Here is a 14,549-nt window from a genome sequence, read left to right on the forward strand (position 1 = left end):
GGAAAGGTAGATGCAGGTGTGAGCATTAATATGGTCTTATTGATGAAAGCAGCTGCTGGCAAATTAAGAGCAGTGGGACTGTGCAGGAGGACTTCAAAGAGAGTCTGCAGTTCTGCAAATGTGAAGAAGAGGTACTTGGAGTAAACAAGGCAATTCTTCTTTTATGCATCCCAGCTGCAATCTATTAGAGGTAGCAATATGAAACATTAATCTGCTTTCTCTGCCTCCCCCTTTACTCTCTCAAGCAAGCTTCTTCCAGCCTCTCTTCACTTCTGTCAGTAAAGTGCTGTAGTTGAGAATTTGAAAATTCCTGATCTTGTGTTTATCTCCAAGGCAAAGTTTCAGAAGTGATTTGGTCATTGAAGGACATCATTTCAGAATTGTTTACGCTGTGTCAGACCAGTGGGCAGGAAAACAATAATGCTAACTCAACATTTCTAAAATTTCTAGCTTCGTTTCAGTTGAAGCACCTGAAAGCCCTGAGTATAAACTATGTACAAGCCAGGCACATGCGAGTGGAGCCAAGAGCAGACCACTTTGTACTTTATGCCACCGATGGCCTGCGTCGCTCAGCAGAGATTCCATTTTTTGTGCTGATCAACCCAACCAATGATGAAGTCCCAGAATTCATAGCAAGAAACATTACTGTAAGGAAAAAAGTAAAATGCCTGCCATAGAAATACTTTATACCAGAAAATACTTTCTAATTTAAATCAAAACATTTTTTGAACACATATTTCTCTAGATCTTTCCTTTCCTTTGCATGATTCAGCTTGTTTTAGGAAACTGCTCTGTTAAATCCCATTAAATCTGTACGACAGAGCTTTGGTGAGATTGGAGCTGTGCACAGTTCTGTTTGGTAACCTGCAGTAAAGTAAGCGAGGACTTAAAGAAAGAAGTCATCTAGAATGCAGAAGGATGTTTATACTTCTGTTTTCACTAGTGTCTTTCATAATTTTTGCAGAGTAATTTTTGTACCTGGTGTAGTCTATCCCCTCTCTGTAAACTGTGGTTTTAATATGAGTAATAACTGTGTGACAAGCAAGCTACTGAGGAAGGGATAGAGGAAACAGACTCCTGAAAAAAAGAAGCCTACTTAGGAAACCATGCTAAAATATTTTAAGTTCTTTTTATGTAAAAGAGTATGACTTTTGTTCTTTTATGTTCAGGTTCAAGAAGGTATGCTGAAAGAGCTGGATCTCTCTGTTATCAATGCTGTTGATCTGGATGTGCCTCAAGACCATTTGGTATTTGATGTTGTGCAGCAGCCTTCACATGGATTCCTCATTAATGGAGTTCATGGCAATGATATTCTACAGTACAAAGAGTTAATTCACCACCACAGCAGTGGGTTGCTTGTTCATGACTTTTCTATGGAGCTACTGAAGAATGGTAGGTGCAGTGCTCTTCTGACGCTGGTCTTTCATTCCTTTAGTAATTTGTAACAGATAAGGAGGCACAGTAAGAAATCTGCATGTTTATTCATTTGACTTAGGGGTACTTTCAAGAGAAAGTTTAAGAATAGAAATAAACCTATCTAATGCTAATGCTGTCTAATGATTTGAGGAGGTGTCAATAAATTCACCCTGAGAGGCCTACATGTCAGAAAGGGTAGTAGTATGTCTAGAGAGTCCATCTACCCTGAAAAAAACAAAGGGAGTATTAAAGCATATCACCAAGACATTTCAGAGTGTTTCACAACACCTAAAATAGAGACAAACTGATTTAAAAACATATTAGCTGATTGTGAGAAATCTTTGGGATAGATATAGATATAGATAAAGCTGTAAATGAAAAGAGTATAAAACGGTTCAATAGCTTGCCATTATCAGTTACCCTACTTTGAAGTGGCAAACATCTTTCAAGAACATGTGATTAAATTTGTATTTAACATTTAAGACTATGGTAGATTCTTCCATACTGAGGCCACTGTGTAGAAACTGTATCTATCAGTATCAAGAGGGACATAAACTTAATTCAGCCTCACAAAACGTAGTTCAGTCCGCAAATCCTGAGGAAAAGACTTTTTTTCCACCCATCAAGAAATATCCCTCAAAAATGTGTAAGCAACAAAAATTACTAAGATTTCTCAAGTTTTATTTTCTACTCTCTTCCAATTACTGGGCTTTTTCATCATTTCCATAGTGGAGAACCAGTCATATTCAGGTCAGCCATAGCCACAAGTACAGCTTTCTTTTCCAAGATTTTGAAGCTTCCTGAAGATTATGTGGGGTACAAAGAAGTGTTAACTGATGATCCTATCCTTTCTATGTTTCCTGTTAAAATGAGTTGGAGTGAGGGGAGCAGACAATAGGGACCATTTTATGAAGGAGACTGCTCCTTCAGATTGATAGGCTTAGTGTCTTTGAGTCACTAGTATACTGTTAGATTAATGAACAGAAGCAGCCCACCAAGCCCATCTTTTGGTGTTGAACAATATTTAGTGTGGCCAGGAAGTGTATAGAGGGGAGATGCAAGAAGAGTGATGGAAGCAGAGCAAAACAGAACAAAATATTTTGCAGGAGACAAATTTATTTGTTTTGTCTCTCTCTCTCTCTCTCTCTCTCTCTTTCTCTTTCCTAATTTTTTTTCCCCGATGTATAGGTATGAAACTGATGTACATGCATGACGATTCAGAAAACCTCAATGACAGCTTTAAAATCCAGCTATCAGATGGGAAACATAAAGTCCTCAGAACCATTTCAGTAAAGGTCATCCCAGTTAATGATGAGAAACCAGTGCTGAGCAAGTAAGCCACGTGTTCCTGTTTCTGACAGGAAAAAATTCAGACAAAATGATCCAAAAATGATCAAAACAGCTAATCAGTGACTGATAGGGATAGGACACCATAATTAGTCACAGCCTAATGCCAACACAGATGTTTCCATGTGGGCCATTCACTATTAGTCTGTTTTGTAAAAGTATTTTTAGAGAAAGAAGGACACACTGAATGTTGCTATGTATTGAGAAAATAGGGTTGGTGTTTGCATTTAGAGATAAAATATTTAAAAAGATGGACAACAAATTTGTTTTATCTTTCAAAACCAAGTTCAAAATTGGACCAGGGAGCCCCAGTACTTACACATGTCCACCAAGTTATCCATCCCAGATGCTTTGCTTTCCTCTTCCCTAGGGAAACTGCCTGTATCAAACACCCCTCTGGAAGCAGCTCTGGATTTTGGCATGAGAGAGATTACGAAGTTGGTATCTTCATGCCTCACTGGGGAAAGTCTTTCAGTTTGATGATTATCTTATTTTCTCCTAAAAATACTCCATATCTCAGCCATAATTCAACTTTTGAAGAGGTATACATTAACTTCCTTTACTGTCTAAAACTAGAATTCATAAATGAATTAGATCTGATCAGAAATCTCCTGGCAGACAATTTTCAGATAAACAGCTGGCTGTGAGTGAGTTGAACCTCCTGGACATTACAGCAGGGAACTTGTCCCTTGGGATCCTCATTTTTCAGCTGCGGAGTATTGTTAGGGACTCCATCCCCCTGGCTGCTTTCCAGCCTTAGGAAGGCAGATGGAGAGCTGGGGGCCTGAAAGCTTTGGGGATATGGCTCCAAAGCCTACATTTTAGAAATGACTCACAGCCTGTCAAGCAGGCTGCCATTAAAATAGGAGTTCTGATCCTTCAGGATGTTTAGCTACAGAATATCCTAGTTTTGGCTTATCTTCAAACCAGACCTACATTTACTATTCTAGAGAATTCTGAATGTTTTGTTTACAATGTAGATCTTCCTACAGTAACAAATGTTGGTTTTCTAGTGAGGATTATCAAGGGGCACATAGTGATAACAAAGGGGAAAATCAGTTTTGAATTAGAATAAAGGATATAGTTTATGTAGTCATATCAGATTCTGATAATCTGATAATTAAGTGCCACTGCTAGTTTGTTCTTTGCTTGTTAAAGGTTAGTATATTGTTTTCCATTGTTTTTCTCTGAAGAAATGTGATGGAGAGCAGGAAGCTGAGTTTTTATTTTTGCTCAGCTGAATCCAGAAACCATTGCTTCTTTGGCTGGGAATGCTAATTTGCCACTTCTGTTGTGAACAGTAACATATACTGAGCCATTTCCTTGCCAAACAGTTTTTTCATTGTATGCTCTTAGTTGCTTCTTACCTGTTAGACTTCCACTGTGATGGTTGTTAGCTGTTACTCTTCCACTGTGATGTGGTGTAATGCCAGCAGTTAGGTAGTAGTACCCTAACTTGTCCAACTTGACAAAAATGCAGTTTAACCATCATATGCAGCTGTCCATCTTTGCTGTGGGGTAGGAGCTCCCTTTTGCTATCACTGCAGTGTGTTACAGGTGAACATATGACAGTACTTTGATCTAATTGTACCTTTTTGCCCTAAGGAGTTTCAGTTCTCATCTTCATTAGCTGTGGTCCACACGTTGAAGAATGGCTGGCAAATTGTCCCTATCTACAGTGACTGCCAAAAACTCAATCTGTCACTACTTGGATTGCATCCTTTAGCAAGGAGTGCCCTTGGGGAATGTAAGGCCCTCATGCATTCCACTTGAAAGTTTAATCTCAAGATCAGATATGTGGGTGCTATAAAGACTTAACTGACTAACTGCTATGCAGAAAAATGTGTTGGGATTAGAATGCATTTGGAGAATGTAGCTAAATTGATCTTCTGTCATTGTTTGTTTGAGTTTTTACTCCCTAGCTTACGCAGTCTCTGGATCAAATACCTGGTCTTCCAGTTTGCAAAGCCCCAGTGTGATTATCAGTGACATGAGTAAAACTTTGGAGTTGCCTGACCTATCATTAATATGGCTTGATGTGCCTTGTTATATGATCCCATTCTGGTTGCTTCTCATTTTGCCAGACATGAAATCTCTATGCTTCATACTCAGTTTGAATATAGCAACTTTATGAAAAAAGCTCAATTTTTTCCAAGGACAGTAATTATATTTTCAGATATCAATACATAATTTTTAGACCTTATTTGGAAATCTTAGTTGTTACTCTGTCTTGAAGCAAGCTCTTCATATTTAGCAAATGAAATGGCTGATCCAGGGAGAATGCCTTTGGCAATTTTTGTGAAAATCCACCAGTACTTGGCCTGTGAAATAATATGGCTTGCACATGTTCAGTTGAGTCTGGTAGAGCTTATCTGCCAAAATACATAAGGAATATGTCCTTTTCAAACCTGCTCTGTGCCCTCTGTACAGATTACCTTGAGTAGGTCCCATCCCTGGGGTGTCTGAATATGCTGAATTCCCTTCAAGCTCTATGAAATTTTTCTGTAGTCTTATAATGTGATTTGGATGCTACATTACAAAAATATAAGGTAGCTAACAGAAAAAATAGTAAAGCAGTATATGCAAAGGCAAAATGAAGGATGGTTACTGGCTGAAAACTGAAACAGAAGAGACACAGTCAATTTTGCTGAAGCAATCATCTGGATTTATTTCAAACCATGTGGGATTTTCCCCAAAGCTCTCTCAAATTTTGCTTTGGCTAATGATGACTATTTCTTCTGGATCAAGAACACAGAAAAATTCTGCAATGAGGAGCATAGAAAAGTCACTTAGGACTTTGTCGGGCAAAGTCTATTAAAGATAAAAAGTTAGCATGCAACTGAAAGAGAATCTTTTATTTAAGTAACAATGGAGCTAATATTCTATGTTCTGTAGTAGCAGTAGCATGTAAAGACAGCCTCTCTGCTTATGTTGCCATCACTGTGAGAGGGTAAATGGAATAGGACCTGGGGGAAAAGACAGATGTGGTGAATTCCATAATGTTGTAGGTAGCTGCTTTGTTGTTTTTCACCACTACTAGAAGTAGCTGTTCTGTCCTGTTTGGTTCTCTTCTCTGTTGAACTGAAGTAGGGGCCCTCATTCCATTCTTTCTTCAGTTTTTTCTGTCAGCATGTGGGTAATCCATATTCCCAGGAGAGAAATTGTATGTTGCAAAACTTGTGTTTCTTTTGTTATGCCATATATAACTTCTAATTTTTGCAGGAAGGATAATATAGAGGTGCGTATGGGTGAAACTCGAATTATTTCTGGTGCTGTTCTGTCAGCTGAAGATAAAGATACTCCTAGAGAGAGAATTTTCTACCTATTTGAAAGACTTCCAGAAAATGGCCAGCTTCAAATCAAGGTTAGTCTTTGTACTTCAGCATAAAGTAGGCATGCAAGCAACTCTGTCTTGTTAGCACATAGTGAAGTTGTCTTCCCTTTCTCCAAATCTCTTTCATGTTTTAAAGTAGACTGTTATGGCTAGTTCAACAGTAAAAGGAGTTTTTAAACTAAACAATGCTTTCTCAGAGAATTTGACACTTAAGGCCAATATCCTCAACAAGAGCAGAGGGAAGATGAAAAGCATAGCAGAACATCTGAGGTGACAATGAAGAGAGATGCTGTAAGTCAGCTTAGAGTGATTGAAAGCAAATGACAAGGCAGGAGGCAAAAATTCCTAGGTCAGTAAAGGTGACAAGACAGTACTTCAGAGTTCAGAAAAAATGCAGGAGATATGGCTGAAAGAGGAAGAAATAATGATTTAGAACGAAAATATGGGCAGAAAGAAGGAAAAAAGAAATAATATAGAAAATATATAGCAAGCATAGATCGACCTAACATAAGCCACTGTAACAAAAAGAAAAAAAAAAAACCTCCTTTTAAACGTGTGCATATAATAGAAAATAACTGATTTTCAAGATCTGTGAATGTAATGTATTTTAATTGTGGATCTCTGCAAGAATCTGTAGACCCCATGAAAATTTTGACTTATAAGAGACTCATACACTAGGACAAAAGTGCTGACGGTTTGAATACAGAAGGTACCTGTCAACCAATTCCCATCTATTTCCCAAGCAGCGGATTCCCACCTGGCCAACTCCCCACTAGTTTTCAAGATATGGTTTGGGAGATAAATAGCTTTGTCTAATTAAGAAATAGAAAACATAAGCTGGGTCAGCAAACTAATTTTCATCTTATTGATGTCTGTGTGTAGAAATGTACTTACCTGAGTACAAGTGACTGAATTCCATTTACCTGCATTTACTCATGATAGCTATATTTTCTCCAGCGTTCTTACGGAGCCTTGGGAACAACTGCAGCTATATACCGCCCTTCAAAACACAAAATATTCTATGTGTAAAGACTCTAAAGCTTAGGAAGACAGCCAGGAATCTGTCACTATCAGCTGTCATAGCTGCTAATAACCAGAATTAACTATGGAGGATGAATAGGAGACCGCATCTGTTTACTGAAGGATATTCAATCTTTCTAGGTAGGCAGAGACTGGGTGACTCTCCAAACCGGAATGAAGTGCACTCAGGAAGAACTGGATATGAACCTTGTCAGATACGTCCACACAGGAGCTATAGGGTCCAAGAACCAAGACTTGTTCACATTTTATCTGTGGGATGGGTACAACAGATCCCCAGCTGTAGACTTCTACATAAATATCAAGAACATGGAAAAGGGTAAAGATCTGCCTGATCTTGTTTCATAGTGCCTCTTTCTGAAAAAATGTCCTGATACATGTCCTGATACATCCCCAAGCACTATGCAGGCCCGTGGCAAATCTCCCTGCAGACCCCAAAGTCTATCTGCTCAGATTTCCCTGCTGCTCAGAGCCCTGATGTTCCTGCTGCTGCAGAAGTGATTTTGAGATCTGAAAAGGCACTGCCCAGAGCAGTGGCGCATTGCACCTTTCAGGAATCCCAGCTGCTGTTCAAACAGAGTAGAAAATATTCTTCTGAAACTAGCTTTTGTGAGTAAACTACAGTGCAGAAGAATGGTAAGAGTGTAATAAGGTAAGAAAAACACTGTTCAAAACTGTCCCTGCCTTCCAGGATTATGCTATGGTCTTACAGTCACCATTCATGGGATAACTCTTAGAGCACTAAATTAAGTGAGTTTGGAACTGAGATTGGAACAGATGTCCAGGGATGTTGTGCTACTTCCACTCTTGCCAGTTTTCAGGCCCCAGTGGAATTAAGCCCTGTGCAGCCTGGAAATTACTGGTGGTATGGCTGACTCTACTCTGAGCAGAAGATAGTTTAGAGATATCCTGAAGTCCCTCCCACTGTGAAATTCCCTAAAATCCTATGATTCTATCATTTTTCTACTGGAGAGGGACTGTGTATAGCTAAATGATAGGTAAGAGATCAGCTTTCACTTCAATACCACTATTTTAGTGTTGTTTTGTTTATCCTGCAGGAGACATTGCTGTTTTCATAAAGCCTCTCAAAGTACCAAAAGGGGATCGAGGCTACATTACGACTGATGTACTCCTTTCACTGGATGGTACTGACAAGCCTGAAGAGCTTCTCTATGTGATAACTTCCCCTCCTCAGTATGGACAAATAGAGTATGTTAGCTATCCTGACATCCCCATAACGAGCTTCAGTCAAATGGATGTTGCAAGTCAGATAGTCTGCTATGTTCACAGCACCAAGGCACATTCAAGGCAAGATGCATTCAGGTAAGACATTAAAACTCTCCACATACCCTTCTCCTATGTGTTCTTGGGTATCTACTGATAAAATATGTATAAATAGGAAGAGGAAGCTCTGAGGGAATTCTCAACATTCATGTGACAAAGATATTTTCACTGCAGTGCACGTAGTTGTGACTGCCTTAGTAATAAATACATTTTCTAATTGATACTGAAATAGTAACTAGAGCCACATTTATTAAATTATACTGGCTTAAGTATTACTCTAACACCCAAACATACACAGATGTTAACATTTAAGTGGGGGAGATGGACTTAGAATATCCTGTGTAGAATTTTTCTTTGACTTCTTGATATGCCTGCCTTTTCCATCCAGCTATTAGCGAACTGCTTGCCTGTCTTTTCATGTATGTCTATTGTGTTGTGGGCTTTTTAAATGCATAAGTGGTTCTTCAATACACCGAAAACGAGTCTACTTATCTGTTCTGACATAACAGTAGTTCAGAAATTCATACAGACAGCCAGGTTTTTTTGAGCAAAGCTGACTACATATAGGCCACATTCAGCTGTCTAGTGATATGTAAGTTTACTTTCATCTGATTCTGAACTTTTCTCTTAGATTAGCTTAAACTGAGCTCCATCTCAATGTGAATGTTTTCTTATTTTATTAAATAAACCTCCATTAGCTAGAGAATGGAATAATGCAGTGAGTTATTTCTAGGTAATGATTGTAGAGGTGTCTTTAGAAAAGAGCAAATTCAGGAAAAAAAAAAATAGCTCAGAAGTAAATACATTTTTTTTGAAGGAAGAATGCTAACTCCTTCTAACATTGGGAATTTTGTCTAAAAAGAGCCCTTGACAAGAAAAGAACTTCCTGTAAAATTCAAGATTTCCATGTGAAAAGTTAATTGTTTTTCATTTGTGATTATGAAAAATGAAATGTTTAGCTCCTAGAAGTTTCAACTCAGAGCTATTCACACACTTCTAAGAGTGTGAAAAGATTCCTGACTTGAAATGCATTTTCCATGATGCATGTTGAAGCTGCGAGGATGTGTTTCATCAACTGTTTTAGGAGTTTTTTTCCATGCAAGCCAGGAAAGTGGGGCATGAAAATATCAAATAAACCTGTTTATTCTGGGACTCTCCTCAGTTGAAAAACTTAAAACTATCCCTTCTACTAAATTCAATGTGGTGGAAATTCTGATTTTGAATTTACTCTAATTCTGAGATTTGTCTGATCCACTTAAAATAGAAAAATGGGAAGGAATATTCTTTGGCTGTATGGAAACTTAGCAATACAGTTGTGAAACACTGTGACCAAAACTAGAATTACCTTAGACAATGAAAGCACTAGGATAGGTAGTGTATAAGTGGCTTAAATCAGTAAGACTTTTGAACCAGGCTAATGAAAATAGACCAATAATTCTATGAAAACTATGCTTACAGATAAGGCCAATGTCCTTTGTTTAGGCCAACAGCTTAAAACAAAATTAGAAAGTCAGCCTTAATAAAAGTAAGATTGTGATTCTTTAATAAATATTTTCAATAAATATTTTAATCACAATACTTGATGTTCCTTGATGTTAACATTTGGTCAATAATTTGGTTTTATATACACATAAATATTGTGGCACAATACTATTATTATTTAAACAAGGAATGGTTATGTTAATTATATGGGTAATTATGGGGAATGGGTGGGTAGGAGGCTGGGAAATGATCTGATCAGATTTTTACCTTCCACTGAAGTACTTTTTTTGGTCATAAATTTGTGTGCATTGTTTGGTGCTGCTGGCCTGGAAGAAAGATTTGGCAGTGCTTGTTTGGACAGATGACTTCAAGTGATTAGCAACTTGACATCAGATGCTGGCAGCAGGATGCTAAAAGTACATGCTAATGTCCTCCATTTTGACACGCTGGCTCAATTTTGTAATGAGCTGGCACTATTTATGATTCCATTTTTATCTTTTAAATGCCATGACAGATGGTAGGTTCTACAGCCAACTCTATTGCCATCGAACTGCAGAAAGCATGAAATATTGGTAATGGTGAAATCAAACCACGCAACATGTCCTCCAAACTGTGCCTGAGAGTTGTCCCCTAAATTTCATCAGAGTGAGGAGAATATTGGCTGTTCTCCACTCCCAAGGGGAAAATGAAGCAGCCATAAATGAGAAATAAACAAAGGCCCCAAACCCCCAAGGTGCAGGAGAAAAAGGACTTCTTGGGCACAGACGGCTTGATTTCACATCACCTGTGAAATCAAATGGCATACAACATTTGCATTGTAATGTTCAGCCTGATGTACATAATCAAAAGGTTTTCTCCTGCCTGGCATTCTGTAGAAGATTATGGCTGAATCTTCATTTTCACAAAATGAATTATCCTAAGTCTTTCACTTATGTATGATTTGAGATATCATCCAAAACAATTTTACAGCTGTCAAAGGAGCTGGAGGAAACTCACTTCAGCTGCAATCTCCTAGATTTTTTGAGATGCAGATAAGGTCTTGACAGAACGTGTTTGGCTTTTTTTTTTCTTTTTCTTTTTTCCCTTAGCATACTATTTATCATCACTATTCTAGTTCTGTGTTTGATTTTAGCTAGATTACTAATAGCACAATGCTTTTAGCACTGGCACAATAGCATTAGGTCAGTGCAGACAGATGTCTTTAGGTTCCCAGCTGGGAATACCATCCTCAGTAAACATATTTCTAACTGTTATATTGTCCCTGTTATGCCCATGCTCATTCCCATCTGCTTCATGGCATATTGCCTGCTTACAAGTTGATCAAGCCCTAATCATCCAGCATTGGTGAAGGTAGTGAGGAGTTTTAGATGGACAGCCTGTGTGATGCAGTAAGCTGCTCCCTGACCTACTGAAGGTGACATATTCAAACCATGCAAGAGCAGACCAGTTTCTGTCCCTATATTTCTTTTAATACTTCTCCAGTGTCCGTAGGCAAGAGAGTAAGAGGAGCGAAATAATCTAAATGTCAACCCATCCTCATTTCACTGCAATATGAAAGTGTGATAGATGGAGAGCAGCTAAGTAGGTTGGCCCACATCTATTCTGAGACATGCAGTGGTACTGTCCCAATCAAGATCAACAGTGTAAGTGTGGGTATATGTGCCTTCAAAAGACTGTGCACTGGTGAATAGGAAAAATGAAAGGATGAAAAATATGAACATTTTCTTTGCAAAGCAAAGAAAAACTGGCTCAGACAGAACAAATATGGCTGAAAACCACTCTCCAATAAGCTTTTCTATGCACTATGCACAACCACAGAAAGCTTGGTAGAAAGGAAAATAAGCCTTATGTACTATGTTGTGATGTGGCATAAGAGATCATGAAATGTTTCCAAGGCAGTTTTTATTTTCATATACCCTCAGTGGATGTGCAGTGTTATTTCCTTTAGAAAAAAATACTGAAGTAGTGATCTTGGCAGTGATTAGATGGCAACTTAGATTGGTTTTCTCTTTATCCACAACAAAATTTGATAAATGTCTGCAGAGCACGCTGTCAGTTGTATGGCAAAAACCCATATCCAGCTGGTAGATTTCCAACATATTTTCTCTCCAGACGTGGATAGTTTTATCTTTTTCTACTTTAGGCAAGGAAAAGTACCAGTAAAGTCTAATCATGTATTTTGTTTATCTGGAGCTATTACTGCTTGGTAGAGAATTATAAGAAATTATGCTGCTGTTAATACAAATTGCCAGCATGGGATAATAACTGCAGATCTGACTGTGTGGTATGGACAGCTACATTTTAAAAATTAATCTAGCTACTTGTACAGTTCTGCCCAATATATTCCACACAATCTTACTATTTCAGTGAAATTTCACTTAAGTTTTGTAAAGAAATGTTAGTTCTTCTGAATATGCAGAAATTTATAAGTATAATTAGTGCTTAAACTACTATGAGAAGCAAGATAAGAATGGATTTCTATGTTTCTTTTCCAATTTTTCTTCTTTTTAAAGTAGTTTGGGATTACTAGGTATGACAAGCGTGCAGCAGTGAATAGAACAAACCCATTGTCCAGGTAGATCATGTACTTTACACATCTCTTTCTGTGAGCTGTAGATAAAGCTAGCACTTTCACTGAAGATACATGAGGATATGTATAAAATGTGCATCTATGTCCTCAGCCAGCCCATAATTTCAGATCTGCTCCGTTTGTATCTGAGATAGAAGATTAGAGGACTTCGAAGACTGATGGTGTATCCTCAAAGCCATTCCTCTGGCATCACACCAGATTCCTGCAGATGCAGTGTAATTATTTCCGTATACCTGCCCATCTGTTCTCATGCTTTTAAGTTATACATCCACCCCATGGTCAGAGTTTGAGCTCAAATCAGCTCTAGTTCTCATGTTTTGCAGTATCACCACAGGCAAGCCCTGTAGTAAAGGTTTGCATTATCATTTTATTTCAGTACTTGGTGAATCAAGAACACATGCTGAAGACTACCTTGCCTCTCTTTGCCAGATTCATCATCAGCAATGGACTGAGGACTAAACATGGAACATTCACGATCTCCCTGGAGGCAGTTGACCAAACTTTGCCTACACTATCTAGGAACATGGGGTTAAGATTAACGGAAGGCAGTATGGTACTCCTTTCTCCTGATGTCCTGCAGCTTACAGACTCTGACACTGCCAAAGAAAACCTTACCTTCCTCTTGGCTCAGCTCCCCCAGTATGGTCATCTCTATTACCGAGGGGCTGTACTGCTACAATACAATTTCACCCAATGTGATGTGGACAATATGGATATTGCATACAAGCACCGAGGTGGGGATTCCCAGATTGACAGATTTACATTTGTTGCAACAGATAGGACTAATCAAGGCTTCATCGTGAATGGGAGGGTGCAGATTGAGCCAGTGGCATTCATCATTCAGGCAAGTGTGACCACAGGCTTAATTAAAAGAGATATATAAATATGGTGGAAAATGCAATGCTGTTGACTAAGAATTGCTTTTTGCTGAAGTCTTTGAATTAATAATGATATTTTTAAGCTAGAAAGGTTTCTTTCTGTGTTCAGTGAATCAATAACCTGGAGAACTAAAGAATTACTGCATTACATTACTCAGAAAAAATACATAACTGCGCTTATATAAATGCAAAGAAAGGGATTATATTTAAGAAAAGAAAGACATCCTGCTTAAATTTGCTATAATATTCTATATCAACATTTCAATACCAAAACTGAGTCCAACTATGGTAACAAATAAACTGATGGAGCTTAAATTTGCGATGAAGAAAATGGAGAAGGATTATGAGGAATGTGGGAGACAACAAGGCAGAGATATATGGTATTTGTGTTTATCTCCCAAGTATGTTCTGTCTCTCATTGCATGAAACAATTGGCTGTCCAAACTGAGCCTGGAAACCTCTCATGGGAACTAATGCTTAACTGTATATCAGATTTCTACTGGAACAGACTGCTTGTCAAAGTGACTACTGCTCTCCTAAGTGGGCTATTGTGCTTTTAGCAGAAGTAATACAGACAGAGAATGTTCTGATACTGTAAAATGAATATACATTTGTCTAATTTTGATTTAGGTAGATCATTTGGACAAAATGGCACCAAGAATCATTCATCTCCGTTGCTTATCTGATGTGGAAATGCTGAAGAATGGCAATTATGGGATCTACATTACTTCCAGGTCCCTGAAGGCAACTGACTCCAATACAGAGGATGACAAAATATTTTTTAAGATCTTACGAGGTCCTCGTTATGGTTACCTGGAAAATATAACAACAGGTACTGTATTCTATAATCTTTGTCCTTTAAGACATACCAGACCAGATTTCAAAACCATCGTGTTAATGCTTGCTTGATACAAGAAATCAAAATTTCTTGGCAAATGTTGGAGTAGTTTTGAATGCAACAGAAAAACTTTTGAACTAAGACTTGAGTCTCATGTTCGTCATTAATACCTCCAGAGTTCCAGAAGACTGTTAGTAACTGCAAGTGGGAATCTGCTTGTGGGAAAGGAAACCTGAAAGACTGTTGCAGGAAGTAGTAAAGCTAGAATAAAACAATTGTACTCTGAACTTTATGAAAAAGAAATAGGTGAACTAGGTCACTTGATAAACAGAGGAACTAATT

General features: G+C 38.1%; 1 protein-coding gene across 1 annotated transcript in view; it reads left to right on the top strand.

Moving 5' to 3' along the window:
• The window catches only part of FREM1 (FRAS1 related extracellular matrix 1), a gene marked incomplete at both ends in the record, with an annotated part of 53,959 nt that overhangs the window by 22,556 nt on the left and 16,854 nt on the right, over positions 1 to 14,549 (top strand). The window contains 8 exons of the mRNA XM_079548575.1: positions 451 to 647; positions 1,170 to 1,392; positions 2,605 to 2,749; positions 5,986 to 6,127; positions 7,259 to 7,454; positions 8,194 to 8,458; positions 12,921 to 13,339; positions 14,004 to 14,201. Of these exons, the coding sequence (XP_079404701.1) occupies positions 451 to 647; positions 1,170 to 1,392; positions 2,605 to 2,749; positions 5,986 to 6,127; positions 7,259 to 7,454; positions 8,194 to 8,458; positions 12,921 to 13,339; positions 14,004 to 14,201 (1,785 nt within the window). The remainder of the gene's footprint in view (positions 1 to 450; positions 648 to 1,169; positions 1,393 to 2,604; positions 2,750 to 5,985; positions 6,128 to 7,258; positions 7,455 to 8,193; positions 8,459 to 12,920; positions 13,340 to 14,003; positions 14,202 to 14,549) is intronic.

Source organism: Tetrao urogallus (assembly GCF_951394365.1).
Source record: "Tetrao urogallus genome assembly, chromosome: Z".
Taxonomy (NCBI): domain Eukaryota; kingdom Metazoa; phylum Chordata; class Aves; order Galliformes; family Phasianidae; genus Tetrao; species Tetrao urogallus.